At 44.2% G+C, this 18,938-nt stretch overlaps 1 protein-coding gene across 1 annotated transcript in view; it reads right to left on the bottom strand.

Annotated features, from left to right (window-relative positions):
- The window catches only part of CHGB (chromogranin B), a 103,507-nt gene that overhangs the window by 48,457 nt on the left and 36,112 nt on the right, over positions 1–18,938 (bottom strand). Inside the window, exon 2 of the mRNA XM_073628614.1 lies at positions 16,980–17,023. Coding sequence (XP_073484715.1) covers positions 16,980–17,023 — 44 coding nt within the window. The remainder of the gene's footprint in view (positions 1–16,979; positions 17,024–18,938) is intronic.

Genomic DNA, 18,938 nt, shown 5'->3' with positions numbered 1-18,938 from the left:
CTCCATAGAGAGCCGGTTACAATCTTCTGCTATTGCGAATTGGATGAGGAAATCCCGCATCCAATTCCCTATAGTGTGAACCCGGCCTAAGAGCAGTATGGTGGCTCGTGATTAGCAATCTAGATTTAACTCATACTGATCCATTCCACCTGAAATTTCCCCTAGAACTTATGGGCATGGGTTTTTGCACTGCACTTGGGTAATATGCTGATATTATCAGAGCAGTATGGTGGCTCATGGTTAGCACCCTTGCTACCTGCACTATTATAGTCATGGTGTTTTCCATTTCTCATTGTATTCTTTTCTGTTTTTCTGCTATAACCTATTAATGTATTTATTACAGGTACTTAGCACCGTCAATTTTACACAGCGCTTTATACATATGCAGTATGTTGTAAATTCAAATCAGTCCCTGCTCTCAAGAAGCTTACAATCTAAGGTCCCTAACTCACATTCATACATACTAGGGACAATTTAGACAGGATCCAATTAACCTACCAGCATGTCTTTGGAGTGTAGGAGGAAACTGGAGGCACAGGGAGAACATGCAAACTCCAGGCAGCTAGGGCCACCGTTGGGATTCGAACCGATGACCATAGTGCTTAGGGTTGCCACATTATCCCTTTAATCCAGGATACACATTCATTACACAGGTTCTGTGACTAATTAAGGTGGTAATTAAACTCAGGATCAGAACCTGTCTAATTAATATGTGTCCTGGATTAAAGGGATGATGTGGCAACCCTAATAGAGCTGCTAGGCAGAAATGCTAACCACATAGCCACTGTGCTGATATTTCACCTAAAAGGTATGGCAGTGGGTTTATGCACTGCAATCGGGTAATATGCTAACAATATCAAAAGCACGCCTACAAATCAGGGGAGTGGATTTACATTGTTGGACAACCTGCAAAATATAAAAATGTGTTTGCTTTGCCACTTTATGCCAGTAACCAATCAGAAATAAATTGTCTTTAGTTTGCTGAAGCTGAAAAAAGTTGATTCTGGAACTTTAGTAAAAAATTGTAATCCTCTTTTCACTTTCAAATTCCCCTTACTCTGCGGTCAAGCAGACCCAATCCCAAACCCATTCACCGCAGACAAAACCTGTTACCATCTCATCATGCTTTCTAAAACCAATATTAGAATTAACTAAGCTACGCAACCACCAAATCATTGCTACAATTCTAAACAATTTCCATCTTCACAGCTGTAAAACCAATAAGTGGCCAATGACTGGCTCCAGGGCCCTGTGGTGTGATTAACTGCTGAACTGGTCATGATTTATTGCTGGAATTTAATAATGGATTCTTGTTAATGAGAAGTTATAACAGATCTTCTATTGCATTTTAGCTTTCTATTAGAAATAAAGATTTCACATTTTTACACAGTCTGTTAATATGTACCATATTGCACTGAAAAGGCAAATTACATTTTACTCAGACATGTCCCTTAATAACTTTTGTTACACACTTGTCTAAAAATCAATCTGAAATTAAGGTGAGGGTTCAATTGATTGTACTGTGTACTTGTTTCCACAGGCTGTCTATTCGTAGATGATGAGGGTCTGTTGCTAATAGAAGTCCAATTCCTTTTTGTCTTCTTCAGGGAACTTCAAGATTTGTACAGATACAATTATGTTCCTGTCAAGAGCAATTGATTTATTATTGGGTGTGTAAATCGGATAATTTGCATTGTCAAATATGCCAGCCAGCAGATGGAAGAGCATATAACGTGCCTAGTGAGAGTTTCTATTGTGACAGGTTGACCCTTTAATACCATCGTGGGACCCTTTATTACGGTTTCCGAGCAGGTCACCTTCATGCCGTCTTAGGTTCCCGCCGACGGTGGCGGAACGCCAGAGCACAGTTGCAAGTGTGACCTTTGCAACCCTGGTAGTTCCGCCACTGGTGTCAGTAGTTTATTTTTATTGTTTTTTTTTTTTGTTATTTTTTACCATTTTATTTTATTTTTTTACAATTTTATTTTTTATAATTTTTTACATATTTTTTAGGACCCCCATTGTGGTGCTTTGGTGAAATATCAGGGGTCTAGACAGTCCCCTGATGTCTCACTTTGAGTCCCACCTCCCGCCGCAGCAGCCAGTGGGAAGGGGAAACCCAGCAGCGCTGCAGAGGGGCCAGGGAGGCACACAGGGGCCCGAGACAGCAGGACAGGGATAGGGAGGCGACAGAGAGCAGCATGTGGAGGAATCAATGCCCTCCATTTCTCTCCTGCAGCCACTGCATGGAGGAATTGGTTCCTCTACATGCTGCAGGCCCCACCGCCCTCCTATGCAGGCATGCAGGGGGCCGGGTCACAATAGTGACCCCTGCAACCCCTGTACGTACGCCCCCGGTATGTATGAAGGCCGGTGTGCTGCTATGAGCATCATTGGTCTGCACAACTTAAATTTAGCTCAATAAAAATATCCATTGCAGCACATCCATTGTCCTCTATTACTGGCACACATACATTATTCCATTGAGTTTAGTAAGTTTGGTGTCATACAAAATCTTACAGCAAACCTTTGCCAGATCATTGACATTTTGACATTAAAATATTCCCAACGAGCAGTAAAAAACAATGCCCTCACTGACCTCTGAAGCTGCAGACACTGTGGAGTAATTCATCCTCAAAGTTCACAGCAGAAGTTCTGATATAGTTTCTCTTCTGCCCTTATTTTATCTTACAACAGGCAAATGGGAGCCTGCCAGCCTTCTAATTTAAACATTTAACTATTTAAAATGTTTATGCTGCTATCATTAGTAAATAGATAGGAAGGTATATTATAGTTACTTGTTTTGATTTTTTTTACAATTTTTAAAAATTTTTTCATTTGCTTCCTGGTTTCTGGCCTAGGTTAAAATTATGTCATACATCCCAGGAGTCTTCTTGGTGTAGCGTTAACTCCCGAAGGGGCCGCTGAAAATAACCCCGGTCTACCTGGCCTGTCCAGAGGCTACCAGCCCCGGCACCAGCTCCAGAGCACACAGACAAACCTCAGGCTCAGTCTAGGGGTGTCCATTTATTGCAGTACTTGAGCAAAGACAGGTAGGGGGATGAGGGTGCAGGATATCCCAAAACACAAACAGGTACAGGAATACAAATTCTCAAGAAAAGTTCCTCAATAGCAGCCTTAGGAATTGCTGGAGGTGGAGGGGGCAGCCAGCTTAGCTGAGACTCTGTAAGAGCAGCCACAGTCCGGCAACTTCTGCAGCTCTAGGCAAGGTCCTACTCCAGAGAAAGGGTCCCTTCTTCCAGCCGAGATTTTAGAGACAGCATCCTCCAGCAAGCTCTCTTTAAGTCCAAGTTCCTCCAAGGCCCTGAGTCAAGCACTTGCTGAGGCCTGATAACAACAGCTCTTCAGTAACACAGGCTGCCTCCAAGGGGTAGAGGCCCAAGGAGAGGTAGAGCTCTGAACAGACCCTCCGAAACATTTACCTTCTTCCCGGCTACACCTTCTGGGTCTACCTCCCATGGACTGGCTGAAGTCAAATAAATATTCATAAACCGGCCTTCTTGTCCAACATCAGTGCCTGACCTCTCAAATGTGCTTCTGGAAGAATGGTCAAACATTCCCATATACACACTCCTAAACCTTGTGGACAGCCTTCCCAGAAAAGTTGAAGCTGTTATAGCTGCAAAGTGTGGCCAACTCAATTTTGAACTCTATGGGCTAAGACTGGTATGCCACATTTACATTTACATTGTGCGTGTAAAGACAGGTGTCACAATACTTTTGACAATATAGTGTAGCTTCCTTAGCACAAGGTTCCCATTTTGTACGTTTTTATTTAGAAACATGAATATATGCTTTGCTTTCAAAGATTGTAATAAGTTTCAGGTCAGGGTCCTTTCCTGTCCATATCTCATATGGAGTCTCTGTTGCTTTTCCACATAAGCGGTTTTGGAGATAGCAGGCGATCACAACTGCCTCTCCCAGTATGTTGGCATCTCCACACCAGGAAACTTGTTTTTGACACTTTCATATAAAGTGTGGTTCCTTCTCTCTGCAACACCATTTTGTTCTGGATTCTATGGTACAGTAGTATGGCATATAATTCCATTCTTCCTCAGAATAGCTTGTGTTTTATCACTTGTCTACTCGTGCCATTATCTTTGCAGTGTATTTTAGGCATTTTGCCAAAACTTGTTGCTTACACGGGCAGGTATTCTTTCAGATTAAATGCAATCATTGTTGTGTAACAGCAAAGTATAACCTTGAGTATTCATCAATGAATATAAGAAAATACCTTTTTCTTTTAGGAGTCTGAGCTTCCATGGGACTAGATAGGTTTATGTGAATTAAAAGAGAAGTATGGCCAGAGTTTTTCTGACCATACATCTCTCGTGGGTCACAGGATTGCACCTAATTCTGCTCTCCTGTGACCTGGATTTTCCTTCCTTCCTTATTTCCTTCCTTCCTCCCTTCCTTCCTCCCTCCCTTCCTCTCCCTTCCTTCCTTCCTTTCCATTCCTCCCTGCCTCTCCCTCCCTCCCTTTCCATTCCTCCCTCCCTCTCCCTCCCTTCCTTTCCATTCCTCCCTCCCTCCCTCACCCTCCCTTTCTTGCCATTCCTCCCTCCTTCTCCCCCCTCTCCCTCCCTTCCTTTCCATTCCTCCCTCCCTCTCCCTCCCTTCCTTTCCATTCCTCCCCCCTCTCCCTCCCTTTCTTGCCATTCCTCCCTCCCTCTCCCTCCCTCTCCCTCCCTCTCCCTTCCTCTCCCTCCCTTTCCCTCCCTTCCTTTCCATTCCTCCCTCCCTCTCCCTCCCTTCCTTTCCATTCCTCCCTCCCTCTCCCTCCCTTCCTTTCCATTCCTCCCTCCCTCTCCCTCCCTTCCTTTCCATTCCTCCCCCCTCTCCCTCCCTTTCTTGCCATTCCTCCCTCCCTCTCCCTCCCTCTCCCTCCCTCTCCCTTCCTCTCCCTCCCTTTCCCTCCCTTCCTTTCCATTCCTCCCTCCCTCTCCCTCCCTTCCCTTCCCTTCCCTTCCCTTCCCTTCCCCTCCCTTCCTTCCTTCCTTCCTTCCTTCCTTCCTTCCTTCCTTCCTTCCTTCCTTCCTTCCTTCCTTCCTTCCTTCCTTCCTTCCTTCCTTCCTTTCTCTGGCTTTCTCTCTGTTCTCTGCTCTTTCTTTCTCCCCACCTCTCTCTCTCTCTGTCCTTCTCTCTCTATGTACCCCTCCTTTTCTCTTCCCCTTCTCCTCTCCCTCTTTTCCAGGGCTTTTTTTCACAGAGAATAGGTGCGGGTACTCCCCCATTCGGAAATTACCCCTTGTCTCCACCCCCTACCTACCTCCTTGTACCGCTCCTTTTAGAGAATACAGACCCAAGTATCTTTTTTTGGTACTAAATAATTTGTATGGAATTTGTTAACGATAACAAGAAAATCAGTATAATAGATCCCCTGCAGCTAGGTACAATAGATCCCCCCAGCTACAATAGACCCCCCACAACAAAATACCCCCATTCAACAATAGATCCACTCCAGCAAAAATATACCCCCTCCTCCCACCAGCAAGAATAGATCCTTCACTTAACAGTAGGTTAGTCCCAGCAATAACTGACTCCCCAACGATAAAAGGCCTCCCCCCATAACAATATTCCCCCCCACAGGCAACAATAGACCCCCTGCAACAATAGATCCCCACCAGCAACAACAGATTCCCCAGCAGCCAGCAACAAAATACCCCCAAGCAACAATAGATCCACTCCAGCAACAATAGACCCCCCCCCACCACCACCAGCAAGAATAGATCCTTCACTTATCAGTAGATGAGTCTCAGCAACAACTGACCCCCCAACAACATAAGGCCTCCCCTCCCCCCCAACAACAATGTACCCCCCGGCAGGCAACAATAGATCCCCACTAGCAACAATAGTTCCCCCAGCAGCCAGCATTAATAGACCCTCCAGCACACCCCAACACCCCTTGCCATTATTACATTCAGTGCCGGTGTTCTGACGAGAACTGTCCTCCTATCAGATAGTGTCCGCCCCGTACTGCGCGGGCGCAGCGCCTGCGCAGTACGGAGGAGAAGGAGATGCCGAAAGTCTCCGAAGTTGATCAGCTGACCATCAGCTGTACACGGCGCTTGGGCACTTATTAGTGATGGCTGTGTAAGAGGGCCCCTCGCGGGCTCGCTTCGCTCGCCACACTTCGCTCGCCACGCTTCGGGCACGGCCTCGCTGCGCTCGGCATCTATTTATTCTTACTCTATGTCCACTTGGATAGGGAATGAACCTGGACACAGGGTAAGAATAAAAGTGCAGGCGCTGTGTACAGCTGACGATCAGCTGTTGAACTTCGGAGACTTTCTGCTCTCGTTTGTCCTCTGTACTGCGCCTGCGCAGTACAGGGCGGACGCCATCCGATGGGGGACAGTTTTCGACAAGACACCGGAACTGCGTTCCCGCTGAAAAAATGTCCTGCTCTTTTCACCTCCCTCTTTTAATCTCTCTCTCATATTCTCTCTCTCCTTCTCTATTTCTCTCTCTCTTTTATTCTCTCTCTCCGGTGACTCATCCAGCCCCAGTGACTTCTTAACCTCTGGAAGAGAGAATACAATTATATGACAGTAATTGGTCCGTTTGTCATCAACATTTTAATTATCTCCAGCATCAGATGTGTAAAGAAAAACAGTGCACAGCACGTCACATGCAGCAACCATGCTGTCTTGTACAATTATCAGTTAGACCCCTTTTACACTGGGGCGATTTTCAGGCGCTTTGGCGCTGGAAATGGCATCTGCTAAGCACCTGAAAACCGCGTCCCATTCATTCTAGTGTGACTTTTCACACCCGGGAGTTGCGCTTGCGGGATGTTCCGAAAAGTCCTGCAAACAGCATCTTTGGGGCGGGTTGGTTGCGCTGTATTAAGCGCTCCCTAAACGCCCTGCCCATTGGAATGAATGAATGGGCAGCGCTTTCAAAGCGTCTGAAAAGCGATTTGAAAGCGCCGCAAAACGGGAGTTTTAACCCTTTTTTTGGGGTTAAAAGCGCCCCGCTGGTGGCCGAAAAGCGACGCAAAAGCACCGCTTAAACAATGCAAAGGCGCCGCTAAGGCGCTTTAGTGCTAACGGCCGGCGCTTTCAGTGTGAAAGCAGTCTTATTTTCTCAAAGATTTTATTTTCCTTTCCAGTGATACATTTTCCTACATTGATTTGAAACAAAAGACTTCTGAAACTCAACGGGAATCTCTGAGACTTTGAAAAATTCAAATGTGTGGAAAAAATTTATCTAAAATGGGGAGATAATGGTGGTGTGCAAAGTGTGGATACCTCTGGCTACCAATCACACTTCACTTTACTGAAACTTGAACAATTATTCTGATGAAGTGCTATGGGAGATGGGATATGGGGGGGTCCCTGCACTTTACACATGGCTCTTTGCTTGAATAAATAAATAAGATTCTGCTATATATCTGAATGATCCGTAGGTACAAGTGTACTCTGCTATAAATATGATGCTGAAAGCTGTGCAAATATAACTGCCCATTACTGGCTCTGTACAGATTTCTAACTTTTTTTGTTTTCTAACTTTTTGACCATAGCTGCCATCTGGAAAATTTATTAGCAGCATATAAACTATGTGAGAGTTTATGAGACAACCTTTGGACTCAAGTTACACAAAAAAAAGGACTGTTCATAAGATGGTTCATGGCCATGCCTCATCCAGGTCAGCCATAGGCGTGCGAAGGGGGTGTGCCAGGTGTCCCTAATCACTATGTGCATTGTTGAATCCCCCTACTAACCGGGCTTACCCCCTCTTGTAGGCCCCACCCCACCCTACGGTGCTGCAGGCTTCCCTCTTCTTCCCCCAACCCCCCCCCCCGGCTGCTGTTGGGGATGTTTCGGGATGGAGAGCAGGGGAAGGGGCCAGTAAATAGTTCTTTTTCTAAATGAACACAGTGAACACACACACACTGTCCATTCATAACTGAAGTATAGTAAACTGTGTTTACTATGCTTCAGTTTGTGAATGAACAGGAAGCCGCTCAGCACAGAGCACTTCCCATTTATTCGCTGTGCAGTGACCTCTGAGGTCAGCGTATTTCTGCAACGTGTACAGCTAGTTGTTTCCATTTGTCCCCTCAGCCTGATCCCATTTTTGTTCTATGACTCAGGTCTTTTACATCACAGCCCCCCCCTTTACATCACAACCATTCATACTAACATAACCCCCCCCCTCACATCACAGGCCCCCCCAAAATCATAGTCCCCCTTGGGGTCCGATCACGTCCACCTTAAAAAACGGACAGGCGGACCTGATCGATCCGCTGGAGTGAAAGGGGCCTTACAACTTGTTTTGTTTAGAAAGCACCAACGGAATGAGTAGAAAAGCTCATGGTTCCATGGTGAACTTTGGTAGGGAGACCAGTGCTTCCACAAAGGGGGCAAGGGCCCTCCTCTGCAGCATGGTAACAGGGGACTGGTTTTTCTACTCAAGCTGTCACTGCTTTCTAAAGAAAAACACAAAAAGGTTTTGCATACTTTTTGTTTTGCTGTACCTAAATTGCATAGGTACTTATACCTGAACTGCATAGGTACACATGTAAAGTTGAGTTGAATTTTCAGTGACAGGGTCAGCAGAAAATTTAAAATCAACTGATCATTGGTCTAGGGGTCTCAAACTGGTGGCCTTCCAGATGTTGGGAAACTACAAGTCCCATCATGCCTCTGCCTGTGGGAGTCATACTTGTAACCGTCAGCCTTGCAATGCCTCATGGGACTTGTAGTTTTGCAACAGCTAGAGGGCCGCCAGTTTGAGACCCCTGTAAATCTGGCATTTATTTCATGACCTCCCACAGGTTTTGTTTCTGTAAGATGCAGTCATAGCACAAACCAAAGCAAACAAGCAATAAACGGTTGCATTAGAAGTCTATTTAAGGTTCCACAAGGGAAAAGAGAATTGACAATATTTCACTCTGACATGTATTGGACCTCATTTACTAAGCTACACAGAACACTCATTCATCTGACAGCCTGAGGACCTAATTGAGGAGATGATGCAGGTAATAGCAGGCAATGTGTTGTCAGAGTGTACTCAGGAGCCAAAATATTCCCTTCCGAGGATAGCTACCAATCATATGTATTACCGAGCTGTCCAAATAATAATATCTCACAATAAGTCTGACTAGGAAATTGCTCTGACTTGGCAGATAGGGAAATATCTACTAACACAGGAGGAAATTAATATCTCTGAGTTCTCACCATCAGAGCTGTGTTTATCATAGAGCAGTCGTTGTGGGCCAGTGTCTAGACCAGTAGGGTAAAGGCAGCGGCTTCCCTTACCCTGCAACAGTTCCCTTCTTCAGTAGACTAGAGTAGCTACATTCGGCAAGAACAATGCAGAGTAGCTACATTTGGCGAGAACAATGCAGAGTAGCTACATTCGGCAAGAGGCATGCAGGCAGCAGCGTTCCCCTGCGTTCCCGTTGAAAAAAGTCCTGCTCTTTTCACCTCCCTCTTTTAATCTCTCTCTCTGTTTCTCTCTCTCTCTCCTTCTCTATTTCTCTCTCTCTTTTATTCTCTCTCTCTCCTTCTCTATTTCTCTCTCTCATATTCTCTCTCTCCTTCTCTATTTCTCTCTCTCATATTCTCTCTCTCCTTCTCTATTTCTCTCTCTCTTTTATTCTCTCTCTCCGGTGACTCATCCAGCCCCAGTGACTTCTTAACCTCTGGAAGAGAGAATACAATTATATGACAGTAATTGGTCCATTTGTCATCAACATTTTAATTATCTACAGCATCAGATGTGTAAAGAAAAACAGTGCACAGCACGTGCAGCAGCCATGCTGTCTTGTACAATTATCAGTTAGACCCCTTTTACACTGGGGCGATTTTCAGGCGCTTTGGCGCTGGAAATGGCATCTGGTAAGCACCTGAAAACTGCGTCCCATTCATTCCAGTGTGACTTTTCACACCCGGGTGATGCGCTTGCGGGACGTTCCGAAAAGTCCTGCAAACAGCTTCTTTGGGGAGGGTTAGGAGCGCTGTATTTAGCGCTCCCAAAATGCCCTGCTGATTGGAATGAATGAATGGGCAGCGCTTTCAAAGCGTCTGAAAAGCGATTTGAAAGCACCGCAAAACGGGAGTTTTAACCCTTTTTTTGGGGTTAAAAGCACCCCGCTGGCGGCCGAAAAGCGACGCAAAAGCACCGCTTAAACAATGCAAAGGCGCCGCTAAGGCGCTTTAGTGCTAACGGCCGGGGCGTTCAGTGTGAAAGCAGTCTTATTTTCTCAAAGATTTTATTTTCCTTTCCAGTGATACATTTTCCTACATTGATTTGAAACAAAAGACTTCTGAAACTCAAGGGGAATCTCTGAGACTTTGAAAAATTCAAATGTGTGGAAAAAAATTAAAAAAATTTCTAAAATAGGGAGATAATGGTGGTGTGCAAAGTGTGGATACCTCTGGCTACCAATCACACTTCACTTTACTGAAACTTGAACAATTATTCTGATGAAGTGCTATGGGAGATGGGGGGGGGGGTCCCTGCACTTTACACATGGCTCTTTGCTTGAATAAATGAATCAGATTCTGCTATACGAATGATCAGTAGGTGCAAGTGTACTCTGGTATAAATACGATACTGAAAGGTGTGCAAATATAACTGCCCATTACTGGCTCTGTACAGATTTCTAACTTTTTTTGTTTTCTTACTTTTTGGCCATAGCTGCCATTTGGAAAATGTATTAGCAGCATATAAACTATGTGAGGGGTTATGAGACAACCTTTGGACTCAAGTTACACAAAAAAAGGACTGTTTATAAGATGGCTCATGGCCATGCATCATCCAGGTCAGCCATAGGCGTGCGCAGGGGGTGTGCCAGGTGTGCCTGGGCACACCCTAATCACTATGTGCATTGCTGAATCCCCCTACTACCCGTGCTAGGCCCCGGGGATGAAGAGCCAGTAAATAGTTCCTTTTCTAAATGAACACAGTGAACACACACACACTGTCCATTCATAACCGAAGTATAGTAAACTGTTTACTATGCTTCAGTTTGTGAATGAACAGGCGGCCCTCCAGCCGGTGTGAAACTACAAGTCCCATGAGGCATTGCAAGGCTGACAGTTACAAGTATGACACCTACAGACAGAAGCATGATGGGACTTGTAGTTTCCCAACAGCTGGAAGGCCGCCAGTTTGAGACCCCTGTAATCAGTTGTTTTTACATTTTCAGAGTAGCTAAATTCAGCAATAACAATGCAGAGCAGCTACATTCGGCAAGAGGCATGCAGAGTAGCAACATTTGGCAAGAATAATGCAGAGTAGCTACATTTGGCAAGAACAATGCAGAGTAGCTACATTCGGAAAGAGGCATGCAGAGTAGCTAAATTCGGCAAGAACAATGCAGAGTAGCTAAATTCAGCAAGAGGCATGCAGAGTAGCTAAATTTGGCAAGAACAATGCAGAGTAGCTAGATTTGGCAAGACGCATGCAGAGTAGCTACATTGGCAAGAACAATGCAGAGTAGCTAAATTCAGCAAGAGGCATGCAGAGTAGCTACATTTGGCAAGAACAATGCAGAGTAGCTACATTCGGCAAGAACAATGCAGAGTAGCTAAATTCAGCAAGAGGCATGCAGAGTAGCTACATTTGGCAAGAACAATTCAGAGTAGCTACATTCGGCAAGAACAATGCAGAGTAGCTAAATTCAGCAAGAGGCATGCAGAGTAGCTACATTTGGCAAGAACAATGCAGAGTAGCTACATTCGGCAAGAGGCATGCAGAGTAGCTAATTTCGGCAAGAACAATGCAGAGTAGCTACATTCGGCAAGAGGCATGCAGTATATAAGTATATAAGGCAGTGGCGGCCCGTCCATTAGAGGTACCTGGGCACCACCCCCTCTATCACACCACCCCCTATATGAATAATGCATAGATTCATGCATAGCATGAATCTAACCATGGCTGCCGCAGCCAACCACCTATTCAGGCGTCCAGCCCCCTTCAGGATGCCAGGCGCCTGAATTACAACAGCTGGGGGTGTTTTTTGGGAGCACCTGATTAGAGCCATAGACTCTAAAAGGGTTCAAAATAGGGTGGCCCCCTGGAGCGCAGAGCATTGCGCCATGAGCCCACACAAGTGTTACATCAGCGAATGAATATTCGCCGTTGTAACACTGATCCTCAATCCGCCCAATCAGAAGCAGGTGTGAGACTTTTCTGACTGGCCGAAAAGAGAGGACCCCCGATTGGCCGCCAAGAAGGAGAGAGGAAGCAGCCGCGGAGAGCTGGGGAACGGGAGGCCGCCGCTGAGCATGGGAAACCGCGATGGTGTCCGACTGGGGGGGGGGGGTTGGGGCTCTTCGGTGGCATACTTCACGCCCCCCCGAAAAAAAAAAATTCCACCGGCCGCCACCACTCATATAAGGGGAAGGGGGTGCAAGGGAAGCTAACAGGAGTCAGAAAGATCTTTACAGTTTAAATAATTAGAAACCAGGTCTTCTTTATCTTGTAGGGGGTCTTTAAAGTGACTTTGCATATATAAGAGACCACATGTGGCCTCCAACAACACAATCCAACAGTTTTGAACTAATATAATAACATGACATCAGAAGCAGAGCTCTACAGAAGCCTCACATCATTTGGGTGTGCCTAGGGCAGCAGGTTGTCTAATTACAGTCTGATAACTCACCAAATGCATTTAAAAAGGTGTGCGTTTTTGCATTCTGTGTTGTGTTGTGTTGCCATGCATTTCAGACACTTTGGGGGTCTATTTATAGACGGCTGTCACGAACAATCCCTGTAATGTGTCTAATATGTGTATATCCTTTGATCTTCAGCGCCATCTAGCGGCCACAATGCAGTATTTTCCAGACATATCGCAATTAGGATAATATGGCCCACCAGATGGAGATGACGATCAAAGGAAATGCACATATTAGACACATTACGGGGGATTGTGTAAATGCTGGGGCATCTGCAGAGTGGGATGTTTATCAAGGCCACACTTTAAAAGTGAAACAAATCTCAGTTTAACAAAAATGCAGAATCTGAAAATTTTTTCAATTGCACCTTGACATAACATATTACTACTCCTACTACTACTGAAAGAATTAATTTTCTGTTCTACACCCACTATGCCTGCATTGGAAAATTGGCAAAATGCACAGCAGCATGTGCAGTGGGAACCCTCAGTCACAGGTCTCATATACCTATGAAAAATGTATGTTGGTTATAAATAATATCTCCAGGTGTTCCACTTTTCAGAGCGAGGCTAAGCGTCTGCTGTCAGGTGTTCAGGAGGTGATCCTGCCCGTGGGGTGCAATTTTACAGCCCATTCATTTGACTGGGCTAAAAACACACCGGAATGCAGAGAAAGTAGTGCATCCGCTATTTTTAAAAAACTCACTGTACCATGTTATTTGGTGCCCGCGAGCGCTCCGTGTTTGTAATCTGTGTTTGAGGTGCTATTAAAGAGGAAGTAAACCCTGATGGGTTTTACTTCCTCTTTTGTTCCCTGCAAAGTAAAAGTATAGTGGGCTAGCATGCATCGCATCGCATACTAGCCCATTATGTGCCACTTACCTGCGTCCATCTTCACCCCTTTTCCTTCCGGAGCCGTGGGCTCTGTGACTGGCACGTGACGTCGCTCCCGCGCATGGGAGCCGGCGGTCACGGCATGAGCCCTGTAGAAACGGCATGGGGGGCCATTTCTTCAGTGCGCATGCGCACGATAACAGCGCAAGCGTATATGGTAAATATCTCCTAAACCGTGCAGGTTTAGGAGATATTTCCAGTACCTACAGGTAAACCTTATTATAGGCTTACCTGTAGGGAAAAGTGGTCTGTAAGTGTTTACAACCACTTTAACATTACATTGGAAGATCGCCAAGGCGGTGCGTTTTGAGCAAGGAAACGCGTATGGAACGCACCTTTCTTACAACACATTTTGGTGTGAATTGTCCCTGAAAGTTTTCTAAAGGAAACCTGTAGTATGAAAAATATGGGGGGCTCCTGGGAATTCTAGTTCTATGGCTGTCCCTGACTTCAGTAGTTTGGGTAACTGAGGTGGAACAACCTCAAGTCAGAATCCTCCCGTGGTTCCTGCGCTCTTCCGCGTTTACTGGAGCCTGGGAACACAACTACTGGCTAGGGGAGGAAGATCGATGCGAGACCGAGAAAAATCCATGCCTCGACCTCACATGCAAACAATGACCCCGGAAGTGATATCACTTCCGGTTTCAGATCCACCATTTCCTTGCCAGTACAGCCAGGAGACACATCTAACCAAGCTGATCTGTGTTTGGTTAGATGGTGTGAAGAGCAGGGGAGACATTGGGGTCTATTAGACCCCTAATGTCTCCGTAAAGAGTACCTGTCACCTGCATACCTCCCAACTTTTTGAGATGGGAATGAGGGACACCTATCAGCAAAAGCATAGGACACACCCCTTGCCACGCCCCCTTAAAGGAGAATTATACAAAAAAACAAGATTCGTTAAACCCACAAGTGCTTTTTTTTTACCACTACTATTCCTTTATATTGGCTTTTGGAATTTACAAATGCAGCAATTTAGAAATCCGATGAAAGGTTTAGCTCTGGAATACACTTTTTGATAGATAAAAAGTGCATTTTATATACATCTATATAGATCAGACCAAAATGAGGAACAAATGAGGAGGAATGAGGGACAGAGGGACATTGCTCCAAATCAGGGACAGTCACTCAGTTATGCCCAATGCTATCACATTGGGGTTTATTAACCCCTTGTGATAGCAATCAAGTAAAAACAAATAAAAAAAAAATTAAGAAAAAAGTAAAAAGAAAAAAAAAATTATATAAAAATTGACGAAACCTCCTTTGCCCCGCCCATCTGTGCAAACGCAAACGTAAGCCGAGGGCGTGCACGCATATGTAAACCAAGGTCACACCACATGTGTGACATATTGCCGTGAACGTCAGAGTGAGAACAATGATTCTAGCACAAGAGCTCCAAGTTAAAGAGGAACTGCAGTCTGCTCACATAATTTGTAATAAAAACATCTTTGGAATTCTGAAGCTTCCCTCCAACCACTTTGCATATTATTTTATATATACTGTGATTCTGTACTTGCCAAATATGCTGCAGAAATCTCCCTCCACTGAGTCTGGCTGCAGCCATTTTAACTGTGGGCAGCTGAAGCTGCTGCCTGTTCACTTCCTGGATTTACACAGAGGCACAGAGGCACACCTCCAGTTGTGCAGCTGTCATTGGCCCTCTTATGACTCCCCCCTTCCTTCCTTCCTGGCAAACTCTCATGAGCTGTGCATGATGTCATAAGCCTAGGCTTTTCACCAGACAAGAAACAGGAAGTGGTGGGCTGTATAAGGTATTTACTGGCAGAAAAAAAAATGTTTTACTATCCAAAGTTAAAAAAACAACAAGGGCAGAATATTTAATAGATGGAAAGATGAAAAAATTACTGAAGTTCCGCTTTAACTCTAAACTGATGAGCTGTAAAGGCTTTTAAAGCGTCACCTATGGTGATTTTTGGGCACCATAGTTTTTGGCGATATCGCAGGCACATGCAATTTTAAGGCATGAAATGTTTGGTATCTATATAGAATGATTAAGATAAAAAATGAGGCCCCCTTGAGCCAAATGGCTCAAACCATAGGGAGCACCAGCCCAATATATAGTAGAGGAACATAAAAACATTTGTAGGTGGTGGGCCTTTAGACGGTTGTTCCCATGGGTACATTAGAGTACATCACAAAAATACATATCAGTATTAGAAAAGTTTTTTTTATTATTTGTACATATAATATATCATATCAGAACACAAGGGCAACAAAAAAAGCCCACAAAGATAAAAACATTTACATATATCAGACATAATGTAAACACATGTCATATGGAAACTGCCAACATGTTTTGCGGTGCAGACCGCTTCTTCAAGGCTTCATTATCCGTGTCTGACTCAAAGTATCTTAAAACTCTGCATTGACTGTGCGGCCGGATTAGTGGGTGCTCAGGAGACCCAGACACCACCTTTTTTTAATACTGATATGTATTTTTGTGATATACCATACCTCCCAACTTTTTGAGATGGGAATGAGGGACACCTATCAGCAAAAGTATGCAGGCACAGGACACACCCCTTGCCACGCCCCCTTAAAGGAGATTTATACAAAAAAACATGATTGGTTAAACCCACAAGTGCTTTTTTTTACCACTATTATTCCTTTATATTGGCTTTTGGAATTTACAAATGCAGCAATTTAGAAATCAGATGAAAGGTTTAACGCTGGAAAACCCTTTTTGATAGATAAAAAGTGCATTTTATATACGTTTATATAGATCGGACCAAAATGAGGGACAAATGAGGCGGAATGAGAGACATTGCTCCAAACCAGGGACAGTCCCTCGAAATCAGGGACAGTTGGGAGCTATGGATATACTCTAATGTACCCATGGGAACAACCGTCAAAAGGCCCACCACCTACAAACTTTTTTATGTTGCTCATGTTTGGTATCTATTTACTCGATGCAGCCTCATCTTTTTTTTTTTTTACTCAAAAATGGGTATTATATGGTGTGTTTTTGCACTAAAATTTATTTTATTATATTTTTTCCTGAACATTTGCATTTAATAAACAGTTGCGCAAATATCATGTGACATAAAAATCTGCAACTATCACCTTTTTTTATTCTACAGGGCCTCTGCTTTCAGAAAAAATATATAATGTTCTGGGGGATTTATACATGTATTCGACTAATAAAAAAAAAAATTGCTCTTGAGCCGAACTGAATATACATTAAAACACATTGGAATTATTGGAATCATATAAAATTATAAATGAATAAGATAAACAATGATTTAATGGTAACAGCACAGGAACCTTTACTTCCCACAACATCTCTCTTTATATCTCATATATCAGCCATGTTATCGGATCTTTCCTCTCTAATCTTTAGACGTTGCCCCCCCCCAAAGTGTAACATCACAATATCAGCAGGACATAAACCTGAAGAAGTCTGATTACATACCATTTCTTCCTGTCTGCTTCCTTTATCGAACGGGGCGGCATTAACTGAAATGAGAAAAAAAATAAATTGTTACACAGTATATATATTACAGAATACAAATGAAAAGATATCAACATGTTGGTCTACCTTGTATTTATTTATTTTTTTAATCTGATCCAGTATTCAGGCAAGAGCTGGATTTTAATAGCCAATTCATACAGTCCTGTTTATAATAACTATGGTTCATATGAATCCTGCCCAAGGCTGGAGAACAAATCGCCTTGTTCCAGTACACATCCCCCCTGCCAGCTCAAAATTCTCTCCCTCCCCCAACTCCCCCCTTCTAGCACAATTTCTCTGCCCCTCAAATCCCCTCTCACACCACTTATCCTCCCCTCCAAATTTCCCCTCCTAGCACAAATCCCTTTGATCATCCCTTCTAGCACAAATCCCCCCTTCCTAACAAAAATCAACTCTCTTGGTACAAATCCCTCCCTCCAAATCACCCATTCTAGCACAGCCCTCCAAAATCCCCACTGCGCCCAGGGCAGCCGCCCCTCCTGCCCACCCCTTGTCCCGGGCCCTGGACCCCATAACCACATCTTAGATCTAAAACTAAAAAACAGGCAACCATCCTATATTGCTACTGCAATTTGAGACTTGTTTGCCAAGATATAGGCTGTACAATGTAGTAAGAAAATTGACACTTCCTGGAGTGTCAGATTTGGAGACTTCGAGGCTGCCTGCAATGACCCAGCCCCTGCATCATCAGTGTGTTTCTGCTGGAAGTACAAGAGGTAATCTACAGAAGAATAGATTTTCTTGCTCAATTTTTGGCCGAGGTCTAACATTGCTGCAACAGACAAGGTTTTTTGTAAATATACCTAATACAGATTACGTGTGAGTTTTGAGTTGTTATTATAGGATGTTGCTGTAGGGTCGCTTTAAGGAGACCATAGACATTAGATAACTGGCTCCTGATCTAGATAGTTTTGGCCACAAAGTCCATAAGCTGCTCACCAATATTACCAGGCAAGGCTTCCTTGGGGTATAATGATTGGACGGGATTGAAAATGTTTTGGATTATGTAACTCAAGTGCTGGATTTGAATCATGGGTGGATCATAGTTTGAGGAGGTCAAACAAATTCCCATGAGGCACAATGACTACAGTGAGGCTGCTCTCAAAACACAAAACAGGGTGCCCCTTACACTGGGAAACCCTAACTTTGGAAACCATGTGTACAAAGCCCAGAGAGAACGCCAGACCAATAAAATGAGAGTCCAAACACTTTTAATGTTGGTGTTTGATTAGTCGGTCAATACAAAACATCCAAACGCCTTTCAGAGACCCCCTTCTTCAGAGCTCCAATATTACATAACTTGAGAGAACTCAAGAATCACCACAATTAATTGGTTTTAAAAATGACACAAAACAGTGCCCAGGAGCAAAACGGCAGCAGCACTCTTTAGGGTAGCATTTCTCAACCTTTTTACTCCAGAGGAACCCTTTAAATCATTTCCAGGTCTCTGGGAACCCCTGCTAAAACCAATTCAATGAGGGTCAGTGGGGGGGGGGGGGGGGGGTGTTCATTGCATTGGTGGCCAGTGGGAAGAATGCATGTATTGCAGAGAGCAAACAAATATCATTAGTATAATGCTGCACGCTCTGCCAAATGACTATGGCCCCAGAACTATACAGGTACCATCAAATGGGAGGTCAATCAGCCACAATTCAAGGACCCCCTAGCAAACTCTGGAGGAACCCTGGTTGAGAACGACTCCTCTAAGGCCTAGGAAAAGGTATCTCCCTATCCCTGAATGCTTCCATAGGCCTAACACAAATGGTGACATCATTTGGATCATGTCTCCACATTTATCATTCTCTAGTTGTAGGTTTAAGCCACTTAACATTTGTAAAGAATTTGTTGAAATGAAGACAATTTAAATCTCTTGTGGAGATTGTGAGTAATATCAGCCAA

The sequence above is a fragment of the Aquarana catesbeiana genome, linkage group LG04, assembly GCF_042186555.1.
Source record: "Aquarana catesbeiana isolate 2022-GZ linkage group LG04, ASM4218655v1, whole genome shotgun sequence".
Taxonomy (NCBI): Eukaryota; Metazoa; Chordata; class Amphibia; order Anura; family Ranidae; genus Aquarana; species Aquarana catesbeiana.
Note: the sequence above shows the minus strand (reverse complement) of the source record. Positions and strands in the feature narration are given on the sequence as shown.